Source organism: Rhizophagus irregularis, chromosome 7 (assembly GCF_026210795.1).
Source record: "Rhizophagus irregularis chromosome 7, complete sequence".
In the NCBI taxonomy this organism is placed as follows: domain Eukaryota; kingdom Fungi; phylum Glomeromycota; class Glomeromycetes; order Glomerales; family Glomeraceae; genus Rhizophagus; species Rhizophagus irregularis.
Window position 1 is genome coordinate 5,202,915 of NC_089435.1, and position 20,675 is coordinate 5,223,589.

The 20,675-nt window shown below is 26.8% G+C and overlaps 9 protein-coding genes across 9 annotated transcripts; all 9 read left to right on the forward strand.

Annotated features, from left to right (window-relative positions):
- Positions 1-246: 246 nt before the first annotated feature.
- On the forward strand, positions 247-787 carry OCT59_027888 (uncharacterized protein; the record flags this gene model as incomplete). Its single annotated transcript, XM_066137290.1, has 2 exons — positions 247-480; positions 554-787. The coding sequence occupies 2 exons, from the start codon at positions 247-249 to the stop codon at positions 785-787; spliced, it is 468 nt and encodes a 155-aa protein (XP_065993693.1).
- A 1,497-nt stretch (positions 788-2,284) lies between these two features.
- Positions 2,285-3,695, forward strand: OCT59_027889 (uncharacterized protein; the record flags this gene model as incomplete). The annotated part of the gene is made up of 6 exons (XM_066137291.1): positions 2,285-2,492; positions 2,609-2,694; positions 2,770-2,940; positions 3,015-3,377; positions 3,452-3,574; positions 3,684-3,695. The coding sequence occupies 6 exons, from the start codon at positions 2,285-2,287 to the stop codon at positions 3,693-3,695; spliced, it is 963 nt and encodes a 320-aa protein (XP_065993694.1).
- A 328-nt stretch (positions 3,696-4,023) lies between these two features.
- OCT59_027890 (uncharacterized protein) lies at positions 4,024-4,233 on the forward strand (the record flags this gene model as incomplete). The annotated part of the gene is made up of 1 exon (XM_066137292.1): positions 4,024-4,233. The coding sequence occupies one exon, from the start codon at positions 4,024-4,026 to the stop codon at positions 4,231-4,233; it is 210 nt and encodes a 69-aa protein (XP_065993695.1).
- Positions 4,234-7,039: 2,806 nt separating this feature from the next.
- On the forward strand, positions 7,040-7,339 carry OCT59_027891 (uncharacterized protein; the record flags this gene model as incomplete). The annotated part of the gene is made up of 1 exon (XM_066137294.1): positions 7,040-7,339. The coding sequence occupies one exon, from the start codon at positions 7,040-7,042 to the stop codon at positions 7,337-7,339; it is 300 nt and encodes a 99-aa protein (XP_065993696.1).
- A 51-nt stretch (positions 7,340-7,390) lies between these two features.
- Positions 7,391-8,661, forward strand: OCT59_027892 (uncharacterized protein; the record flags this gene model as incomplete). The annotated part of the gene is made up of 2 exons (XM_066137295.1): positions 7,391-7,777; positions 7,855-8,661. The coding sequence occupies 2 exons, from the start codon at positions 7,391-7,393 to the stop codon at positions 8,659-8,661; spliced, it is 1,194 nt and encodes a 397-aa protein (XP_065993697.1).
- Positions 8,662-8,711: 50 nt separating this feature from the next.
- OCT59_027893 (uncharacterized protein) lies at positions 8,712-8,945 on the forward strand (the record flags this gene model as incomplete). The annotated part of the gene is made up of 1 exon (XM_066137296.1): positions 8,712-8,945. One exon carries the CDS (start codon positions 8,712-8,714, stop codon positions 8,943-8,945), a length of 234 nt encoding a protein of 77 aa, XP_065993698.1.
- A 2,971-nt stretch (positions 8,946-11,916) lies between these two features.
- On the forward strand, positions 11,917-13,021 carry OCT59_027894 (uncharacterized protein; the record flags this gene model as incomplete). The annotated part of the gene is made up of 4 exons (XM_066137297.1): positions 11,917-12,124; positions 12,196-12,326; positions 12,402-12,575; positions 12,647-13,021. The coding sequence occupies 4 exons, from the start codon at positions 11,917-11,919 to the stop codon at positions 13,019-13,021; spliced, it is 888 nt and encodes a 295-aa protein (XP_065993699.1).
- A 2,059-nt stretch (positions 13,022-15,080) lies between these two features.
- On the forward strand, positions 15,081-16,269 carry OCT59_027895 (uncharacterized protein; the record flags this gene model as incomplete). The annotated part of the gene is made up of 5 exons (XM_066137298.1): positions 15,081-15,206; positions 15,479-15,649; positions 15,723-15,876; positions 15,936-16,084; positions 16,159-16,269. The coding sequence occupies 5 exons, from the start codon at positions 15,081-15,083 to the stop codon at positions 16,267-16,269; spliced, it is 711 nt and encodes a 236-aa protein (XP_065993700.1).
- A 1,552-nt stretch (positions 16,270-17,821) lies between these two features.
- Positions 17,822-19,197, forward strand: OCT59_027896 (uncharacterized protein; the record flags this gene model as incomplete). Its single annotated transcript, XM_066137299.1, has 6 exons — positions 17,822-17,855; positions 17,908-18,029; positions 18,222-18,338; positions 18,414-18,584; positions 18,658-19,019; positions 19,104-19,197. 6 exons carry the CDS (start codon positions 17,822-17,824, stop codon positions 19,195-19,197), a joined length of 900 nt encoding a protein of 299 aa, XP_065993701.1.
- Positions 19,198-20,675: the final 1,478 nt, after the last annotated feature.

Below are 20,675 nucleotides of genomic sequence, written 5' to 3' on the forward strand. Positions count from 1 at the left end.
AAAAATATTGAAGTTCAAATAATGAAAATAGCAAGTATTATTTATATAAAATACACAATACTATGTTAAATTTCTAAAAAAAATTAATTTTTATAGATTCGGCGACAATCAATAACAAATATAACCCATCGATTACCAAATTCAGCTACTATCACTCGTATATTTAAATTTACAGCAATACTTTTCGAATTTCTATTAAAAGATGCCCATGATTTTTTTGTAGAACAGACTAATATAGACCACAAAATGAGATCTGGATTTGACAATTTTTTGGAATGTTTAAATCTGTATATGGATCACGAAAGTATTGCAAATGAAAGCCAAGTGACAATATACAGATCAGTTATAATAGAAAATGGTGCAATAATGCGTACTACTAACAGTTATTATGGCAGACCTTGGTATAGTAATGTGTCTGTTCGTATGAATTCTGATGAATTATTTGATTACGCTTCTGATCAAGGCATTTGTTACGGGCAGGTAATTTTTTAATTGATTTGATACTACATATTTATATAATATTGCTAATTTAAAAATGATTTTTTAAATTAAGGTTTTATTAATAGCGAAAATTGAACTTAAGAATCAAAATATTCCATTAAATCTCGCATTAATTCAGTGGTATGACTTCAAATTTCAAAATCAACCACATCTTTATGGGTGTCCCTTACTAGAAATTACGGAAATCTATAACTTTATTGATATAGAAGCAATACAAGATATTGTACATATAGTACCCCGGTTTGATAAAACAAATGAATATTTTGTAAATAAATACATATTTTAATAAAATTTATTATATTTAACAACAGCAATACTAATATCTTGTATAACGTTACTGATCTAAAATATGACTATTACTTTTTTTTTTATAAGGTAAGTTTCCGTAAAGTTACGGTTGAATGAGGACCCCGGATATCTCCAAAACAGGTCATAAGTCACACTTTCGGCAGATTGGCCCATTTTTTAAGGGCTCAAAAAATCGTTTTTTGTAAATATCTCGGCATCCAGTGGTCCAATTTTGATGAACTTTTTTTTAAATTGTAGAGCTAAATGAGAGCTACAAAATAAAAAAAGTTCATTAAAATTGAATTACTGAATGCTGAGATATTTACAAAAAAACGATTTTTTGAGTTTTAGCAAAAAGGGGTGTTTTTGGCCAAAAGTCCATTATGACCTTTATATTAGATATCCGGGGTCCTGTTGAATGCGTAAATTGTTCTATTTTTATTGGTTAGACAGTTCATGTCTGATCGGTTACACTAACTAATAAATTCGTGATCAAAAAATGCTGATCAAACAACCCTGACTAATATATAATGAGTTGGAATTTTATTTCACTCAGGAGTGTATCATTAGATTTTTTATTTTGTGTATGCATGCTTATGTTTTCGAAATTATACAAATTTTTTATCGTACAAAGAAAAACTTTAATGTTTATTGTTTCTATATAGGATACGACTGACATAATTATTACTACTAAGTATGCGAAGGTTTCTGCAGTTCCTGCGAATTCTACTTTAATGACTTGTACGAAAAATTGCTTGGTTTAGTATAATGAGTAAGTATCGAAATCATGCGAATTTCTATTTATAATAATAAAACTCATGTTCATATGTTTATGTTTTATTTCCATATATGATATAACAATGATATAATTATTAAATATTCGAAGGTTCAAGGTTCTTGCAGATTCTACTTTAATGACTTGTCGAAAAATTGCTTGGTTTAGTATAATGAGTAAGTATCGAAATCATGCGGTTCTATCCATAATAATAATAAGGAAAAAACTCATGTTCACGCGTAATTATTTATTTCCATATAAAGTGATATAATTATTGAATATTCGAAGGTTTCTGCTTTGATGACTGGTACGCCTGGTTTAGAATAATGAGTAAGTAATCGAAATTATCCTTATGTTCACGTGCGTGTTTTTATTTCCTCAACTGACATAATTATTACTAAGAAAGTTTCTTTTCCTGGTTTAGAATAATGAGTAATTATACGAATTTATCCTTATGTTCACGTGCATATGTTTTTATTTCCTCGACTGACATAATTATTACTAAGAAAGTTTTTGCGGTTCTGCTTAATGACTGGTACGAAAATTTGCATGATGTAATTATTAAGTATTCGAAAGTTTCTGTTAATGACTGGTACGAAAAATTGCTTGATTTGGGGTTAAAGAGTTTTTTTTTTCATAAATAAGGGCCAATTTTTTTTCTTCAGAAATATTTCTTTTTTTCTTAAATTGTAAGAAATCCCATTTTTCAAAAGTATCATTATGGAATCAGGAAATAAATTGAGAGAATCCTCTCGTAAGAAAATTGAGGAATTGCTAATCAAAGGAAATCATAAGCGCAGTGATAGAGGCCGAAGCAGAAGCAAAAGCAACAGCAGTAAAACCAACATCAACACCAACGAAACCATCAATGACGAAATTTATATTTCTCAGACTAAGAGATGGCTTCTTGCAAATTCAAAAATTGAAGGTATTCGCAAATATTTAAGAAATTAATAAAATTATCTTGTAATTAATTAATATTTATTGTAATTATGGTAGATTAATTAACAAAGATTGAAAATAAAATCGATACTTTAAGTACAGAAATACAAGAGTTTAAATCTGAGTTAAAAACTTTACTTTCTGATAAAATAAATTTGTCATCAAGCGTTAAAGAATCATTCATAGCGGTAAGAATATCTTTGAAATATTTAATTTTATTATTTATTTACATTCTAATTATTTTGAATTTCGACTAATTTTAGGATGTTGTGAAAAATGTTTCCAAATTATTAATAAAAGTATCGATTTACCCAACAAAAGATGAATGTTGTGGAGCGGTTGAAGGATATTTATCACTGAACCATGCGAGTTTTTTCTCTAATTTTACTGAAGACGATTGGATCTCATTTTACAACGAGAATATACATAAACAAGTAAGTCCTTATTCGATAGTAACAAAATGTTTAATAAAATAAAATAAAATATTAAGTATTAACTTTCTTCGTAGTTAACAAAACAAGTACGGTCCGTAAAAGGAACATTGTCCTCAAAATCAAGGGAGGCTATTTTTTCTATATTCGGATTCCGTTTACCACCTATAAACACAAATGCCAGGCCGTCTGAAGTAGCAAAATGGAAGAGAAAACCCGAGGTTAAAAGTTGTTATGAAAGCCTGTTTACAAAGATGAATCCCAAGGACAAAAATTCTTCGATTGTTTTAGTGAGCATTATTGACAGAGTCCTCCAAAATGACCATTCTAATGCAGAAATTGCATATGTTCTTGCGATCTGCTCAACAATTTTGAACCCAAATCATGATGAAATAATGTTGAAAAAGAATATCATGAAACAAAAAGTTAAAAAATTTTTAGTAAGTTTGTAATTTTGTAGTAGTATTTAATAAAATATCATTTCATGGCTAATCAATCATATTATTCTTCAAAGAAAAAAATCAATAATCAAACGGGCATAAATTATTCCGATTTTGAAGATAATAGCTATGAGGAAGAAGAAAGTGGAAATGAAACTGAAGATGATGAAGATGATGATGTGATGATGTATAATAAGGTGAATTTTATTATATGCATAAGATAATTATATCAGTCGATGTGCATGTCACAAAATTAGTGGGCAAATTTTTTATACTATGATATCATAATTTAAATTTCATACATAGCATGGTCTTTAGATATATAGTATATATGTAAAGTTCTAAACTAGCCAAAGTTTTCTTTTTTGATTAAAATTACCGATCTTTAAATTATAATTTTGGCCAAAATTTTCTTAACTCTGGTCGAATTTATAGTGCCAGCCTAAAATTTAAAAAATACGCTAACTTCATTTTATGTTTATGTAAAATAAATCTTTTGTACTACAAAATCTGAGTACATTTACCGATAGATGAGATCAAAATCTATCATTTTCAAGTATTTTTAATTTTATACTTCTTGTCAAAGAAAAGAATCACAGGTACTCAAAACCACCTAATTTCTGTAATAAACTTTTACAATCTCAATATGAATAGCTTTTCAAAGTCTATAGACGATAATAATATTTTATTTGAGCAATTTTTAGGTGATAACAATTCAGAAGAAGAGCTAGAATATGATGAAACATTTTTAGAACAATTGATAAACCAAAATTCAATATTATTAGACGCTGAATCAGACAAACAATCTAATATTTTTCACATCGAAAATTTTTTGCGGGCACATGAAACTGTTTGAAGTGAAGAAATAAATGAATATAATTCAAGTAGTGATGATGAAATTGACGATGATAATGAGCAAAGTTTAAAAAATGAATCTGAATCACTTGAAAATGAAATATACATTATGGACGAAATGTCAACTTCCCTTTCACCATGTGCTATTGTTGACATGATTGATGGAAAATTACAAACATGCGGTAATGATAGTAAAAGATGTATTTTTCAATTAATAGGAACTTGGCAAATAGATACAAGTGTTGCGACTAAATTTTTGGATGGGAAGGTTAATTTAGGAGTGTGTATGTCGCATTTTAATTATGATCAAAAAAATTATATAAGTCATGCTAAACAAATAAGAAAAATGGAAAAAAGTATAATACATCGAAGAAGGTGGTTTTTTTGTGAGAAAAATTTCTACTTTTTTAGTCGTGGAATGAATTGCCGCCAACATTCTTGGAACATCTTTAATAGAAATATACAAGTAGCTTGCAATGGACAATTCAGTTGTAATGCACTTGAAGTATGTCTGAATATATCAAATTTAGCTAATGAGGAATTTTCAGATTCCCGATACATATGTTGCAGCTGTTTTGAAATCAATGGTATATTCATCAAAAAAATGGATCAGGAAAACCCAAATTCAATTGTGAAAATGATAAATTGCATGATGAAGATTCTGATAAAATACTCATAGCATTAGCGAACTGGCTTCTTTTTGTTGTAAAAAATGAAAGTCAAGATAGAAAAGAAATTATTCTTACACATATGTTAAATCCTGCATTACACTTTCTTCAAAATATAACATTGTCTAAAAACACTAAAAAAAATATCGATATGGAATCTATTTGTAATTTTGAAGAAATTCGTAGGTCATCAATATCTTCCACCACCTCTACAATATCATCTATCAACACGGTATACACAGGATTAACAAGTTATATTCAATTACCTACTCTTTTCATGCTTCAAATTCTTTTAAAAATGAATAAAATTTCAAATACAATTTCTTCAGAATTGTTTATTTCAGATGAACAATGGCCCGATGTAGGAAATAAAGTCTAAATCTCGAAATAAACTATTAAAACAATTTGATGAACAGCAATTAATAAAAATAGTAACTTTTTTTGTTTCAGTATTAATTGGAATTGCGTTTCCATACTTGCAAGTTTGGTTTACTAAAGTACTTTCGAGTCTTAGTAGAAAACCAAAACTCAATCAACAATTCCAGCGTCTTCTTTCTACTTTGCAAATAAGTGGACATACAGACGGTCAAGAAAGAAAATTAGAAAAGGTTCGAATAGGACCCCGAAAAATACATATAAAAGTCAGAGATGATCGGCAAAATTTTGCCTTAAAATAAGCAAATGTTTTTACTAAGATCAATACGCAAAGTTGACTTCTGACTTTATAATTTATATTAGAATAAGCAAAATTTTTTTATGACATTTGTATATTAAAAAAATGAAATCAGGTACTTTTTTGTTAATTTAATTAGTTGTATTTAAAATATACTTCCAGTATAATTGATTTTCAATTGCTAGCATAATGCCAAATTGCATAAATTAATTTGTACTGACATATTTATTTATACTACTATATTTAATTATTTGATAATTCAAGTATTAACACTAAAACAAAAAGATTGTTCATTATTTTTTTATAAATTATAACAAAAACTTAGAATATTGATAACATTTTAAAGTTAAAGAAAAGTCAATATAATTTATAAAATCATTTCTAAAAGAAGATCCTATTTCTAAAGAAAAAAAATATTAATACTACTTTCACATATAAAACAAATTCCACCCTGTTCTCAACTTACTAAAAATTTCAGTTTAGTTTTAATCTAAAAACCAAAAAACAATAGAAATGTTAATAATACTTCTAAAATAAACAAAATAAAGCTAAAAAATTCTTTACTTACAGTGAGCATTGGAGTTCCAGTCTGAATTCCAAGTTCCTAAGAAAAAAGTAAAAGGAATATTAGTATGGTAATATTCCCAAAAAAATTGACTATACTTTTCTCTTAACTCATATTTTTCCAAGATATTGGTATCTAAAATAATAAATTTTAGATTTAAGAAGTTGCTTTTAAAGAAAAATAATAAAAAAGGAATATTAATAACATTCTAAACCGAATATTTTTTTTTAATAAAATGGCCTGTTGTTAAAAAAATATAACAGTAAAGGCCAAAAAAAAATTTTTATTGAATAAAACGGTTTGTTACAGACCAAAAAAAAAATATTTTATTTTTTTCTTTCAATAAAACGGTCTGTTAAAAGTCAAAAAATTGAAAAAAAAATTATCTATTATCAATCAGATTAGCCGTCAATTACGTATTTTCAAAAATTTATGTATTATACTATGCGTAATGCTGCTTATTAGGGAATTCAAAGGCATTATGCTGCTAATTAGTAGAAAATCGCTGGAATTCCAAGGCGTTATGCTGCTAATTAGTAGAAAATCGCCGGAATTCCAAGGCGTTATGCTGCTAATTAGTAAAAAATCGCTGGAATTCCAAGGCGTTATGCTTCTAATTAGTAGAAAATTGCTGGAATTCCAAGGCGTTATGCTGCTAATTAGTAGAAGACTGCTGGAATTATATATATATATATATTTTATTAAAAAATACTGTTAACTACGCAAATTAAAATATATGACATATATAAAAATGATTGTTATTACGCAAACTATATATATAACCTTTTAAAAAATCTCAAAATCTATGCAAATAAAATTTTATGACTTTTGGAAATTTTACTAATATGGTTAAGCAAACTTACATGTGACCTTTATATATATTTTTCGGGGTCCTGTTCGAATGAAATCCATAAATCCATGTCAACGTCTTAATAAGAGTGAAAATATTTGGAATTTAGGTGTTATAGATAACATAGATTTTAAGGAAGCAACTTTTAGATATGGAAATATATTTGATATGACACGTACCAGTACACATACGACGCTCAGAATGGTTTTTCAACACCAAATGCCTTTTAATTTGTATGAAAATAAGAATGATGAAAACCAAAATAGTTCTCCACTTGAGTTATTTGGTATGAATCAAATGATAAGTAATACTTTGGATATTTTTGATTCTGCTTTAGATAACCTCATCTGAATGTTCAAATTAACTCTGAAGGCGATTGCAATTTATCAGACAAATTTTGACATGGCCATTGTACATGATGAAATCTTGAATCGTGTTGAACATGGATGTAAAGTAGAACCTCCAAATGTAGTTATTTTAGAACCTGGTGGAGTTCCAAATTCTGACAAGGGTATTTTTGAATCTTTAGAAATGTACAAAAAAGATTTTGAATTAACATCAGAACAGTATTTAGATGTAGTTGCTGATGAAGCAATATTTCGAAGAATAATTAAATTAACAGATCAATGGCCTTACCTGCGTCCTATTCTTAGGCAATGGCATACGTCCAAGGATATGTGCAGTGTTTTGATTATTCTTTTTTCAAGTTATGGAATTTTTGATCTTGCAAATTCACTTGGAGTTAAATTTTTGGAAAAATTGGAATCTGTTGTTGATTATAGGTCCACTGTTCGTATTCTTGAATTAATATGGACTGCAGTATCTTTAGCAATACGAATCTACATTAAAAAAAAAATATTAGTAAGCATGAAATTTGGGAAAATGCAAATTTGGCGCTTCAAATCTGGTACCTTTACTATCAATGGGCCAGAATATTTAAAGCTCATCGTATTGGCATTCGAGTTGGAAATTATGATTTACAAAAAAATGCTTTAGCTGCATTTGGTGGTTTATTTGCTTCAGCAGCTAAAACTCGGTATGCTAGTTCTGTATGTCATTTTCTTGGTATTTTGGAAAAGTTTTCTAAACTAGAAGATAAATTGCGTTATGCAGCTTCTATTAAAATAGATAATAATAAAAAACAAAAAGGACATTTTTTTGCATACGACGAAGCTCTGGAGACTTTCAGAGTGAAATTCATAAAACAAAATATAACAGGAAACGTAGTTAATATGAAAAATTTAAAAATGCAAATAAAATCAGTACAAACGGAACGTGATAGAATTAAAATCTTATTATCTGAATACCTTAATGATCCAACAGCATCTACCGAAAATCATGCAATAAATCAAAGATATGATGCAATGTGGAATTTAGTCAAAATTCTCCTCCAAGAATTTGACCAAACAAATGAATCATTTTTAAATAGTAATACGTGGAAAAATGTTTACCGATCACAACTAACAGTTGAAGGAGTAATTCAACTTAAGAATTGCTTCTCTGATGGAATAGTCCGCATGCAAGCAATTTATTATGAAGATGTTCTTAAGACCAGACCAACTCAGCCCGGAAGAAGCAAATTGGGCACATCTAGATTAAAAATATTGAATTTTCAAAAAGAACTCAAAGAAGCAAAAAGAAATAAAAAACAATGGAACATTCACGAACTATAGAATCACGATCACAGCCTCAAAAAGAATCTTCTGATCAACGTGATATTATAATGCAAGAACAACAAGAAAATGAAACAGGTAATAAACGTAAGCGAAAAGCTAAAAGGATTCCTAGTTTAAAAGGAGAAACTCTTTTAGAACCTTTAATTCTGAGTCAGAGTGAACCTACGAACGAAGAAATGAGAGAAAAATTAAATACCTTATCAGATGAATGGGATTTAAGTCGAATTAAGCAACACGTCCAATACCGAAGAAAGAAAAGAGCAGTTGAAAATGCCCATTAATGCAGTTTAATATAGCTTTATTAACAATCATTATTACAAGTTATAATAAAGTTTTTGACAAGTTTAATATATATACATGTATATATATAAAATACAATGCCACTTTTCTTGAAAACTGTTGTATTAACAACTTTTGAAGAAAACATTTCTGGAAACAGCGTAAAATATTACGGATATTTGAATATAAAATTTTTTGTTAGAAGTCGCTAAAGTAAAGAATCTCTCGAAAATATGTCAAAACGTACTAATCTTTATAGTGTATATAGATCATGTTATTACAAAGTTTTCACAAATAAAATAATACCTATATTAGGTTGAATAGGTATTTATTTACCAACTGAGATAATTTTTTTTGTTAGAAGAAGTATAACTTTAATCGTTTACAATACGTCAAAAGAATAGCGATTTACGGTAGTACAAGAATTTTAATTATAATTGGCATGTAAGTGTGACATGCACATCGACTGATATATATGTTTATTTGTTTTAATAAATTTATTATTTTTTTTATTGGTTTGGCAGGACTGGTGAATATATTAATAATATATATAATATTACGAATTAGTAATTGATATGTACAATTTCAAAAAAAAAAATACCCCACTCTTCTAAATTTTATAAATTAAATTTATTTGATAATCATTTAAAAGAGCATCTCTCTTCAAAAAATAAAAACAAATCAATAAATTTTACGTTTTTGCGATTAATTTATATATAAAATTTTATTAATTTTTTTCTCATTTGGCTGATAACTGTTAAACAATAAAAGAATTTTTATATATGAAACACAAAAAATTATTTTGAATTTGATCGCAATTTTGTTAAAATTCACTATTTACAATGATTCGTAAATTGTTCTATTTTTTATTGGTTAGAGTCTAAGGTTGCTTGGCTAAACTCATTTTAACTTTTAACAAAAGTCTAAACTTTAATTAGTAATAGTTTAAACTATGACAAAAGGTTTCGACAATAGCTAAATGTCTAAACTATGTCTAAAATTTCTAATTAATAAAATTTAAAATAAATAATCATTAATACATTATTATATATATTTAAATAAATTTTTTATAAATAAATATTATATATTAATTAATAATTATTAATAAATATAGTTAGACTTCTATATAGTAACATTCCATATAGTTATATCATATAAAATTTCTTTATATAATCATACCTTTGGGAAAAACTAATTTATATACTTATTATATAAAAAAATCTTTATATAATTACATCATAGTAAAAGCCTCTATATAGTTACTAATTTTTGCAGAATCGATTAGATAACTATATAAAGATCTGACTGTACTAATAATAATATATAAAAAGTAAAATTATAAAACTAATTATTAATTAAACTTACTATATATTTTAATATTTATATATAATGATTTAAATAATTAATATAATGTATATTAAATTTTATAATTGCAAAACTGGTTAAATTTATATTAAATCATATAATTTATTATAATAAATGGTAAACTTTATTAATTACTATGTAAAAATATGTCTAAACCTTTCACAGTTTTACCAGTTTCATCAGTTTCGCAGTTTCGCAAATTTTTAATTTTTTAATAAAATGTTTCAACTAGTTTCGATTTCAACAATTATCTAAACTACTTAGTTTTGCCCAGCAACCTTAGGTTAGACTGGAGTTTATTGTCTGATCGGTCACATCAACTAATAAATTCGTGATCAAAAAATGCTGATCAAACAACCCTGACTAATATATAATGAGTTGGAATTTTATTTCACTCAGGAGTGTATCATTAGATTTTTTATAATGTGTATGCATGCTTATGTTTTTGAAATTATACAAATTTTTTATCGTACAAAGAAAAACTTCAATGTTTATTGTTTCCATGTAGGATACGACTGACATAATTATTACTATTAAGTATGCGAAGGTTTTGTCAGTTCCTGCGAATTCTACTTTAATGACTTGTATGAAAAATTGCTAGGTTTTTTTAGTACTATAATGAGTAAGTATCGAAATCATACGAATTTCTATCCATAATAATAAAACTCATGTTCACGTGTTTATGTTTTATTTCCATATAGGATACAACAATGATATAATTATTAAATATTCGAAGGTTCAAGGTTCCTGCGGATTCTACTTTAATGACTTGTACGAAAAATTGCTTGGTTTAGTATAATGAGTAAGTGTCGAAATCATGCGGTTTCTATCTATAATAATAACAAGGAAAAAAACTCATGTTTACGCGTATTTATTTATTTCCATATAAAGTGATATAATTATTAAATATTTGAAGATTTCTGCGGTTACTGCTTTAATGACTGGTACGCCTAGTTTAGAATAATGAGTAAGTAATCAAAATTATCCTTATGTTCACGTGCGTGTTTTTATTTCCTCAACTGACATAATTATTACTAAGAAAGTTTCTGCGGTTCTACTTTAATGACTGGTATGAAAAAATTACCTGGTTTAGAATAATGAGTAAGTAATTGAAATTATGCGAATTTATCCTTATGTTCATGTGCATTTGTTTTTATTTCCTCAACTGACATAATTATTACTAAAAAAGTTTCTTTGCCTGGTTTAGAATAATGAGTAATTATGCGAATTTATCCTTATGTTCACGTGCATGTGTTTTTATTTCCTCAACTGACATAATTATTACTAAGAAAGTTTCTTTTCCTGGTTTAGAATAATGAGTAATTATACGAATTTATCCTTATGTTCACATGCATATGTTTTTATTTCCTCGACTGACATAATTATTACTAAGAAAGTTTCTGCGGTTCTGCTTAATGACTGGTACGAAAATTTGTATGATGTAATTATTAAGTATTCGAAAGTTTCTGTTAATGACTGGTACGAAAAATTGCTTGATTTGGGGTTAAAGAGTTTTTTTTTTCATAAATAAGGGCCAATTTTTTTTCTTCAGAAATATTTCTTTTTTTCTTAAATTGTAAGAAAGTCCACTTTTTCAAAAGTATCATTATGGAATCAGGAAATAAATTGAGAGAATCCTCTCGTAAGAAAATTGAGGAATTGCTAATTGAAGGAAATCATAAGCGCAGTGATAGAAGCCAAAGCCGAAGCAGAAACAACAGCAGTAAAACTAATATCAACACCAGCGAAACCATCAATGACGAAGTTAACGTTCTTAAAACTAAGAGATGGCTTCCTGCAAATTCAAAAATTGAAGGTATTTGCAAATATTTAAGAAATTAATAAAATTATCTTGTAATTAATTAATATTTATTGTAATTATGGTAGATCGATTAACAAAGATTGAAAATAAAATTGATACTTTAAGTAAAGAAATACAAGAGTTTAAATCTGAGTTAAAAACTTTACTTTCTGATAAAATAAAATTGTCATTAAGCGTTAAAGAATCATTCATAGCGGTAAAAATATCTTTGAAATATTTAATTTTATTATTTATTTACATTCTAATTATTTTGAATTTCGACTAATTTTAGGATGTTGTGAAAAATGTTTCCAAATTATTAATAAAAGTATCGATTATTTACCCAACAAAAGATGAATGTTGTGGAGCGGTTGAAGGATATTTATCACTGAACCATGCGAGTTTTTTCTTTAATTTTACTGAAGACGATTGGATCGTGTTTTACAACGAGAATATACATAAACAAGTAAGTCCTTATTCGATAACAAAATGTTTAATAAAATAAAATAAAATATTAAGTATTAACTTTTTTCATAGTTAACAAAACAAGTACAGTTCGTAAGAGGAACATTGTCCTCGAAATCAAGAGAGGCTATTTTTTCTATATTCGGATCCCGTTTATCACCTATAAACACAAATGCCAGGCCGTCTGAAATAGCAAAATGGAAGAGAAAATCTGAAGTTAAAGATTGTTTTAAAGGCTTGTTCAAAAAAATGAATTCCAAGGACAAAAATTCTTCGATTGTTTTAGCAAGCGTTATTGGCAAAGTCCTCCAAAATGGCCATTCTAATGCAGAACTTGCATATGTTCTTGCGATCTGCTCAACAATTTTGAACCCAAATCATGACGAAATAATGTTGAAAAAGAATATCATGAAACAAAAAGTTAAAAAATTTTTAGTAAGTTTGTAATTTTATAGTAGTATTTAATAAAATATCATTTCATGGCTAATCATATTATCTTTAAAAAAAAAATTAGCAGTCAAACGGGCATAATTTATTCCGATTTTGAAGATAATAGCTATGAGGAATAAGAAAGTGGAAATGAAACTGAAGATGATGAAGAAGATGATGTATAATAAGGTGAATTTTATTATATGCATAAGATAATTATATATATGTTTATTTGTTTTAATAAATTTATTATTTTTTTTTATTGGTTTGGCAGGACTGGTGAATTCATATTAATAATATAATATTACGAATTAGTAATTGATATGTACAATTTCAAAAAAAAATACCCCACTCTTCTAAATTTTATAAATTAAATTTATTTGATAATCATTTAAAAGAGCATCTCTCCAAAAAAAACAAATCAATAAATTTTACGTTTTTGTGATTAATTTGTATATAAAATTTTATTAATTTGAGTTTTTCTCATTTGGCTGATAACTGTTAAACAATAAAGAATTTTTATACATGAAACACAAAAAATTATTTATTTTGAATTTGATCGCAATTTTGTTAAAATTCATAGTTACAATTTAATGTGTAAAATTGTTCTATTTTTTATTGGTTAGACTGGAGTTCATTGTCTGATCGGTTACACCAACTAATAAATTCATGATCAAAAAATGCTGATCAAACAACCCTGACTAATATATAATGAGTTGGAATTTTATTTCACTCAGGAGTGTATCATTAGATTTTTTATAATGTGTATGCATGCTTATGTTTTCAAAATTATATAAATTTTTTATCGTACAAAGAAAAACTTTAATGTTTATTGTTTCCATGTAGGATACGACTGACATAATTATTACTACTAAATATGCGAAGGTTTTGTCAGCTTCTGCGAATCCTACTTTAATGACTTGTACGAAAAATTGCTAGGTTTTTTTAGTACTATAATGAGTAAGTATCGAAATCATGCGAATTTCTATCTATAATAATAAAACTCATGTTCACGTATTTATATTTTATTTCCATATAGGATACAACAATGATATAATTATTAAATATTCGAAGGTTCAAGGTTCCTGCAGATTCTACTTTAATGACTTATACGAAAAATTGCTTGGTTTAGTATAATTAGTAAGTATCGAAATCATGCGGTTTCTATCCATAATAATAACAAGGAAAAAAACTCATGTTTACGCGTATTTATTTTATTTCCATATAAAGTGATATAATTATAAATATTCGAAAGTTTCTGCGGTTACTGCTTTAATGACTGGTACGAAAAAATTGCCTAGTTTAGTAAGTAATCGAAATTCGAAATTATCCTTATGTTCACGTGCGTGTTTTTATTTCCTCAACTGACGTAATTATTACTAAGAAAGTTTCTGCGGTTCTGCTTTAATGACTGGTACGAAAAATTATCTGGTTTAGAATAATGAGTAAGTAATTGAAATTATGCGAATTTATCCTTATGTTCATGTGCATTTGTTTTTATTTCCTCAACTGACATAATTATTACTAAGAAAGTTTCTTTGCTTGGTTTAGAATAATGAGTAATTATGCGAATTGTACGAAAAAATTTCCTGGTTTAGAATAATGAGTAATTATGCGATTTATCCTTATGTTCACGTGCATTTGTTTTTATTTCCATACCGACATAATTATTACTAGAAAGTTTTAACTATGGTTTAGAATAATGAGTAATTACGCGAATTTATCCTTATGTTTATGTGTATATGTTTTTATTTCTTCAACTGACATAATTATTACTAAGAGAGTTTCTGTGGTTCTGCTTAATGACTGGTACGAAAATTTGCATGATGTAATTATTAAGTATTCGAAAGTTTCTGTTAATGACTGGTATGAAAAATTGCTTGATTTGGGTTTAAAGAGTTTTTTTTTTTTCATAAATAATGGTCAATTTTTTTCCTTCAGAAATATTTTTTTTTCTTAAATTGTAAGAAATCCCACTTTTTCAAAAGTATCATTATGGAATCAGGAAATAAATTGAGAGAATCCTCTCGTAAGAAAATTGAGGAATTGCTAATCGAAGGGAATCATAAGCGCAGTGATGGAAGCCAAAACCGAAGCAGAAACAACAGCAGTAAAACCAACATCAACACCAGCGAAACCATTAATGACGAAGTTAACGTTCTTCAAACTAAGAGATAGTTTCCTGCAAATTCAAAAATTGAAGGTATTCGCAAATATTTAAGAAATTAATAAAATTATCTTGTAATTAATATTTATTGTAATTATGGTAGATCGATTAACAAAGATTGAAAATAAATTGATACTTTAAGTAAAGAAATACACGAGTTTAAATCTGAGTTAAAAAATTTACTTTCTGATAAAATAAATTTGTCATCAAGCGTTAAAGAATCATTCATAGCGGTAGGAATATCTTTGAAATATTTAGTTTTATTATTTATTTACATTCTAATTATTTTGAATTTCGACTAATTTTAGGATGTTGTGAAAAATATTTCAAAATTATTAATAAAAGTATCAATTTATCCAACAAAAGATGAATGTTATGGAGCGGTTGAAGGATATTTAATACTGAACTATGCGAGTTTTTTCTCTAATTTTACTGAAGACGATTGGATCGCGTATTATAATGAGAATATACATAAACAAGTAAGTCCTTATTCAATAACAAAATGTTTAATAAAATAAAATGAAATATTAAGTATTAACTTTCTTTGTAAAGTTAACAAAACAAGTACAGTCCATAAGAGGAACATTGTCCTCGAAATCAATGGAGGCTATTTTTTCTATATTCAGATTCCGTTTACCACCTATAAACACAAATGCCGGGCCATCTGAAGTAGCAAAATGGAAGAGAAAACCCGAAGTTAAAGATTGTTTTGAAGGCCTATTCAAAAAAATGAATCCCAAGGACAAAATTCTTCGATTGTTTTAGCAAGCGTTATTGACAGAGTCCTCCAAGGTGGCAATTCTAATGCAGAACTCGCATATGTTCTTGTGACCTGCTCAACAATTTTGAACCCACATCATGACGAAATAATGTTGAAAAAGAATATCATGAAACAAAAAGTTAAAAAATTTTTAGTAAGTTTGTAATTTTGTAGTAGTATTTAATAAAATATCATTTCATGGCTAATCAATCATATTATTCTTTAAAGGAAAAAATTAATAATCAAACGGCCATAAAATATTCCGATTTTGAAGATAATAGCTATGAGGAAGAAGAAGGTGGAAATGAAACTGAAGATGATGAAGAAGATGATGTATAATAAGGTGAATTTATATGCATAAGATAATTATATATATGTTTATTTGTTTTAATAAATTTATTATTTTTTTTATTGGTTTGGCATGACTGGTGAATATGTTAATAATATAACAAATATTACGAATTAGTAATTGATATGTACAATTTCAAAAAAAAAAACGCCTCCACCCTTCTAAATTTTATAAATTACATTTATTTGATAATCATTTAAAAGAGCATCTCCTTCAAAAAACAAATCAATAAATTTTACATTTTTGCGATTAATTTGTATATAAAATTTTATTAATTTGAGTTTTCTCATTTGGCTGATAACTGTTAAACAAATAAAAGAATTTTTATACATGAAACACAAAAAATTATTTTGAATTTGATCGTAATTTTGTTAAAATTCATAGTTACAATTGATTCGTAAATTGTTCTATTTTTTATTGGTTAGACTGGAGTTCATTGTCTGATTAGTCACACCAACTAATATCAAAAATGCTGATCAAACAACCCTGACTAATATAAAATGAGTGTGAATTTTATTTCACTCAGGAGTGGTATCATTAGATTTTTTATTCTGTGTATGCATACTTATGTTCAAAATTATACAAATTTTTTATCGTACAAAGAAAAACTTTAATGTTTATTGTTTCCATGTAAGATACGACTGACATAATTATTACTACTAAGTATGTAAAGGTTTCTGCAGTTCCTGCGAATTCTACTTTAATGACTTGTACGAAAAATTGCTTGGTTTAGTATAATGAGTAAATATCGAAATCATGCGAATTTCTATCCATAATAATAAAACTCATGTTCACGTGTTTATGTTTTATTTCCATATAGGATACAACAATGATATAATTATTAAATATTCGAAGGTTCAAGGTTCTTGCGGATTCTACTTTAATGACTTGTACGAAAAATTGCTTGGTTTAGTATAATGAGTAAGTATCGAAATCATGCGGTTTCTATCCATAATAATAACAAGGAAAAAAACTCATGTTTACGCGTATTTATTTTATTTCCATATAAAGTGATATAATTATTAAATATTCAAAGTTTCTGCGGTTACTGCTTTAATGACTGGTACGAAAAATTGCCTGGTTTAGAATAATGAGTAAGTAATTGAAATTATGCGAATTTTCCTTATATTCACGTGCATTTGTTTTTATTTCCTCAACTGACATAATTATTACTAAGAAAGTTTCTTTGCTTGGTTTAAAATAATGAGTAATTATGCGAATTGTACGAAAAAATTTCCTGGTTTAGAATAATGAGTAATTATGCGATTTATCCTTATGTTCACGCGCATTTGTTTTTATTTTCTCGACTGACATAATTATTACTAAGAAAGTTTCTGCGGTTCTGCTTAATGACTGGTATGAAAATTTGCATGATGTAATTATTGAGTATTCGAAAGTTTCTGTTAATGACTGGTACGAAAAATTGCTTGATTTGGGTTTAAAGAGTTTTTTTTTTTCATAAATAATGGTCAATTTTTTTTCTTCAGAAATATTTTTTTTTTCTTAAATTGTAAGAAAGTCCACTTTTTCAAAAGTATCATTATGGAATCAGGAAATAAATTGAGAGAGTCCTCTCGTAAGAAAATTGAGGAATTGCTAATCGAAGGGAATCATAAGCGCAGTGATAGAAGCCAAAGCCGAAGCAGAAACAACAGCAGTAAAACCAACATTAACACCAGCGAAACCATCAATGACGAAGTTAACGTTCTTTAGACTAAGAGATGGCTTCCTGCAAATTCAAAAATTGAAGGTATTCGCAAATATTTAAGAAATTAATAAAATTATCTTGTAATTAATATTTATTGTAATTATGGTAGATCAATTAACAAAGATTGAAAATAAAACTGGGTGGATATAGCTCATGATAATTTGTTTGTATGGTATATAAACTTAATATCAATAAAGCTTATATAAATCATTAAAAAAAAAAAAAAAAAAAAAGATTGAAAATAAAATCGATACTTTAAGTAAAGAAATACACGAGTTTAAATCTGAATTAAAAAATTTACTTTCTGATAAAATAAATTTGTCATCAAGCGCTAAAGAATCATTCATAGTGGTAAGAATATCTTTGAAATATTTAATTTTATTATTTATTTACGTTCTAATTATTTTGAATTTCGACTAATTTTAGGATGTTGTGAAAAATGTTTCGAAATTATTAATAAAAGTATCAATTTACCCAACAAAAGATAAATGTTATGGAGCAGTTGAAGGATATTTAGTACTGAACCATGCAAGTTTTTTCTCTAATTTTACTGAAGACGATTGGATCACGTATTACAACGAGAATATACATAAACAAGTAAGTCCTTATTCGATAACAAAATGTTTAATAAAATAAAATAAAATATTAGTTATTAACTTTCTTCGTAAAGTTAACAAAACAAGTACAGTCCATAAGAGGAACATTGTCCTCGAAATCAAAGGAGGCTATTTTTTCTATATTCGGATCCTGTTTACCACCTATAAACACAAATGCTGAGCCGTCTGAAGTAGCAAAATGGAAGAGAAAACCTGAAGTTAAAGATTGTTTTGAAGGCCTGTTCAAAAAAATGAATCCCAAGGACAAAAATTCTTCGATTGTTTTAGCAAGCGTTATTGACAGAGCCCTCCAAAATGACCATTCTAATGCAGAACTTGCATATGTTCTTGCGATCTGCTCAACAATTTTAAACCCAAATCATGCCGAAATAATGTTGAAAAAGAATATCATGAAACAAAAGTTAAAAAATTTTTAGTAAGTTTGTAATTTTGTAGTAGCATTTAATAAAATATCATTTCATGGCTAATCATATTATTCTTTAAAGAAAAAAATCAACAGTCAAACGGGCATAAATTATTCTGATTTTAAAGATAATAGCTATGAGGAAGAAGAAAGTGGAAATGAAACTGAAGATGAAGATGATGATGTATAATAAGGTGAATTTTATTGTATGCATAAGATATTTTTTTTTTATTGGTGTGGCAGGACTGGTGAATTTTATGTTTTTGCGATTAATTTGTATATAAAATTTATTAATTTGAGTTTTTCTCATTTGGCTGATAACTGTTAAACAAATAAAAGAATTTTTATCCATGAAACACAAAATTATTTTGAATTTGATCGCACAAAATTTATCAATTTTGTTAAAATTCATTTTTTTTTCCTCTTTCGCAATATTTGGAAAGTTAAATTTATTTCTATCAAGTCTGATGCCGAGTGCCGACCATAAGAAATTATAAATTTATGAAAAGTGTTACAAATTAACTTCTAGTTATTTGTTATATTATTTATATACACTGGTAAAAAAATGGTCTATCTTACACATATCCTACACATATCTTACATATATCGGGTACTCAAAATGTAGAAAATCATACACAAATAATACACATATCATATACATATCAGGTACTTATATATATAGTATACCTATCAGGTACCTGATATATGTATGATATATATATTAGTACCCGATATGTGTATGATATGTGTATTATTTGTGTATGATTTTCTACATTTTGAGTACCCAATATGTGTAAGATATGTGTAGGATAAATCATTTTTTTACCAGTGATAGTATATATTATCAACACGTCATGCATATTTCTCTTAATTTTATATTTATCATGCAAGAATTTTTTTTTAATAGATCAAAATCTGATTTCAATTTGATTTAATCGAGGTCATAATTCTTTAGGACTCTACCAAAATCATACAGTGCATACAACCTAGTCCCAATAAAAGAATTTTTAAGCGGCCAAATTTTTTACATTATGTAATACTTAATCCTGTAATTTTATTGGTCAGATTTATTTAATTTAAGTTATAATTCTTAATTCTAGTCAAATTTATATAGTTAATAATTAAACGAAAGTAATTTTGGCCAGATTTACATGTAATTCTGGTCAGAATAAAATGGCCAAATAATTAATTTAATAGTAAAATATTCCAACTTTGAATTGTTACTACTTTATTAAAAAATACTTTATAGGAAATTTAAAAACATAGTTTTATTAAACTTAATCTGGTTTATCATTGTATGTTTATACTTTATGTTTATCCTTTTTTTTGAATGAATAGTAGTAATTTAAATTTCATCAAATTTAATTGCTAGGACTAAGTTGTATGCACTGTATAATTCGACTCACAGATTACGAATTAATTTTATAAATCTAGTAAATTTGATAAATTAACCTATTATGGCATATACATGTATTCATGTGATCATCTAAAAATAGCTAAACACGAATTAAATAAACAAACTTAATATTCTCTATACGCTCTATTTTGCAAGGACCGCTCATTGTACATTTGCGTAGCAGAAGACTAAGCAGAAGTATCATGAAAAGTATTTATATATATTCATAGGCTTTATGAATATTTATAATATTAATAAATTATACATGAAAA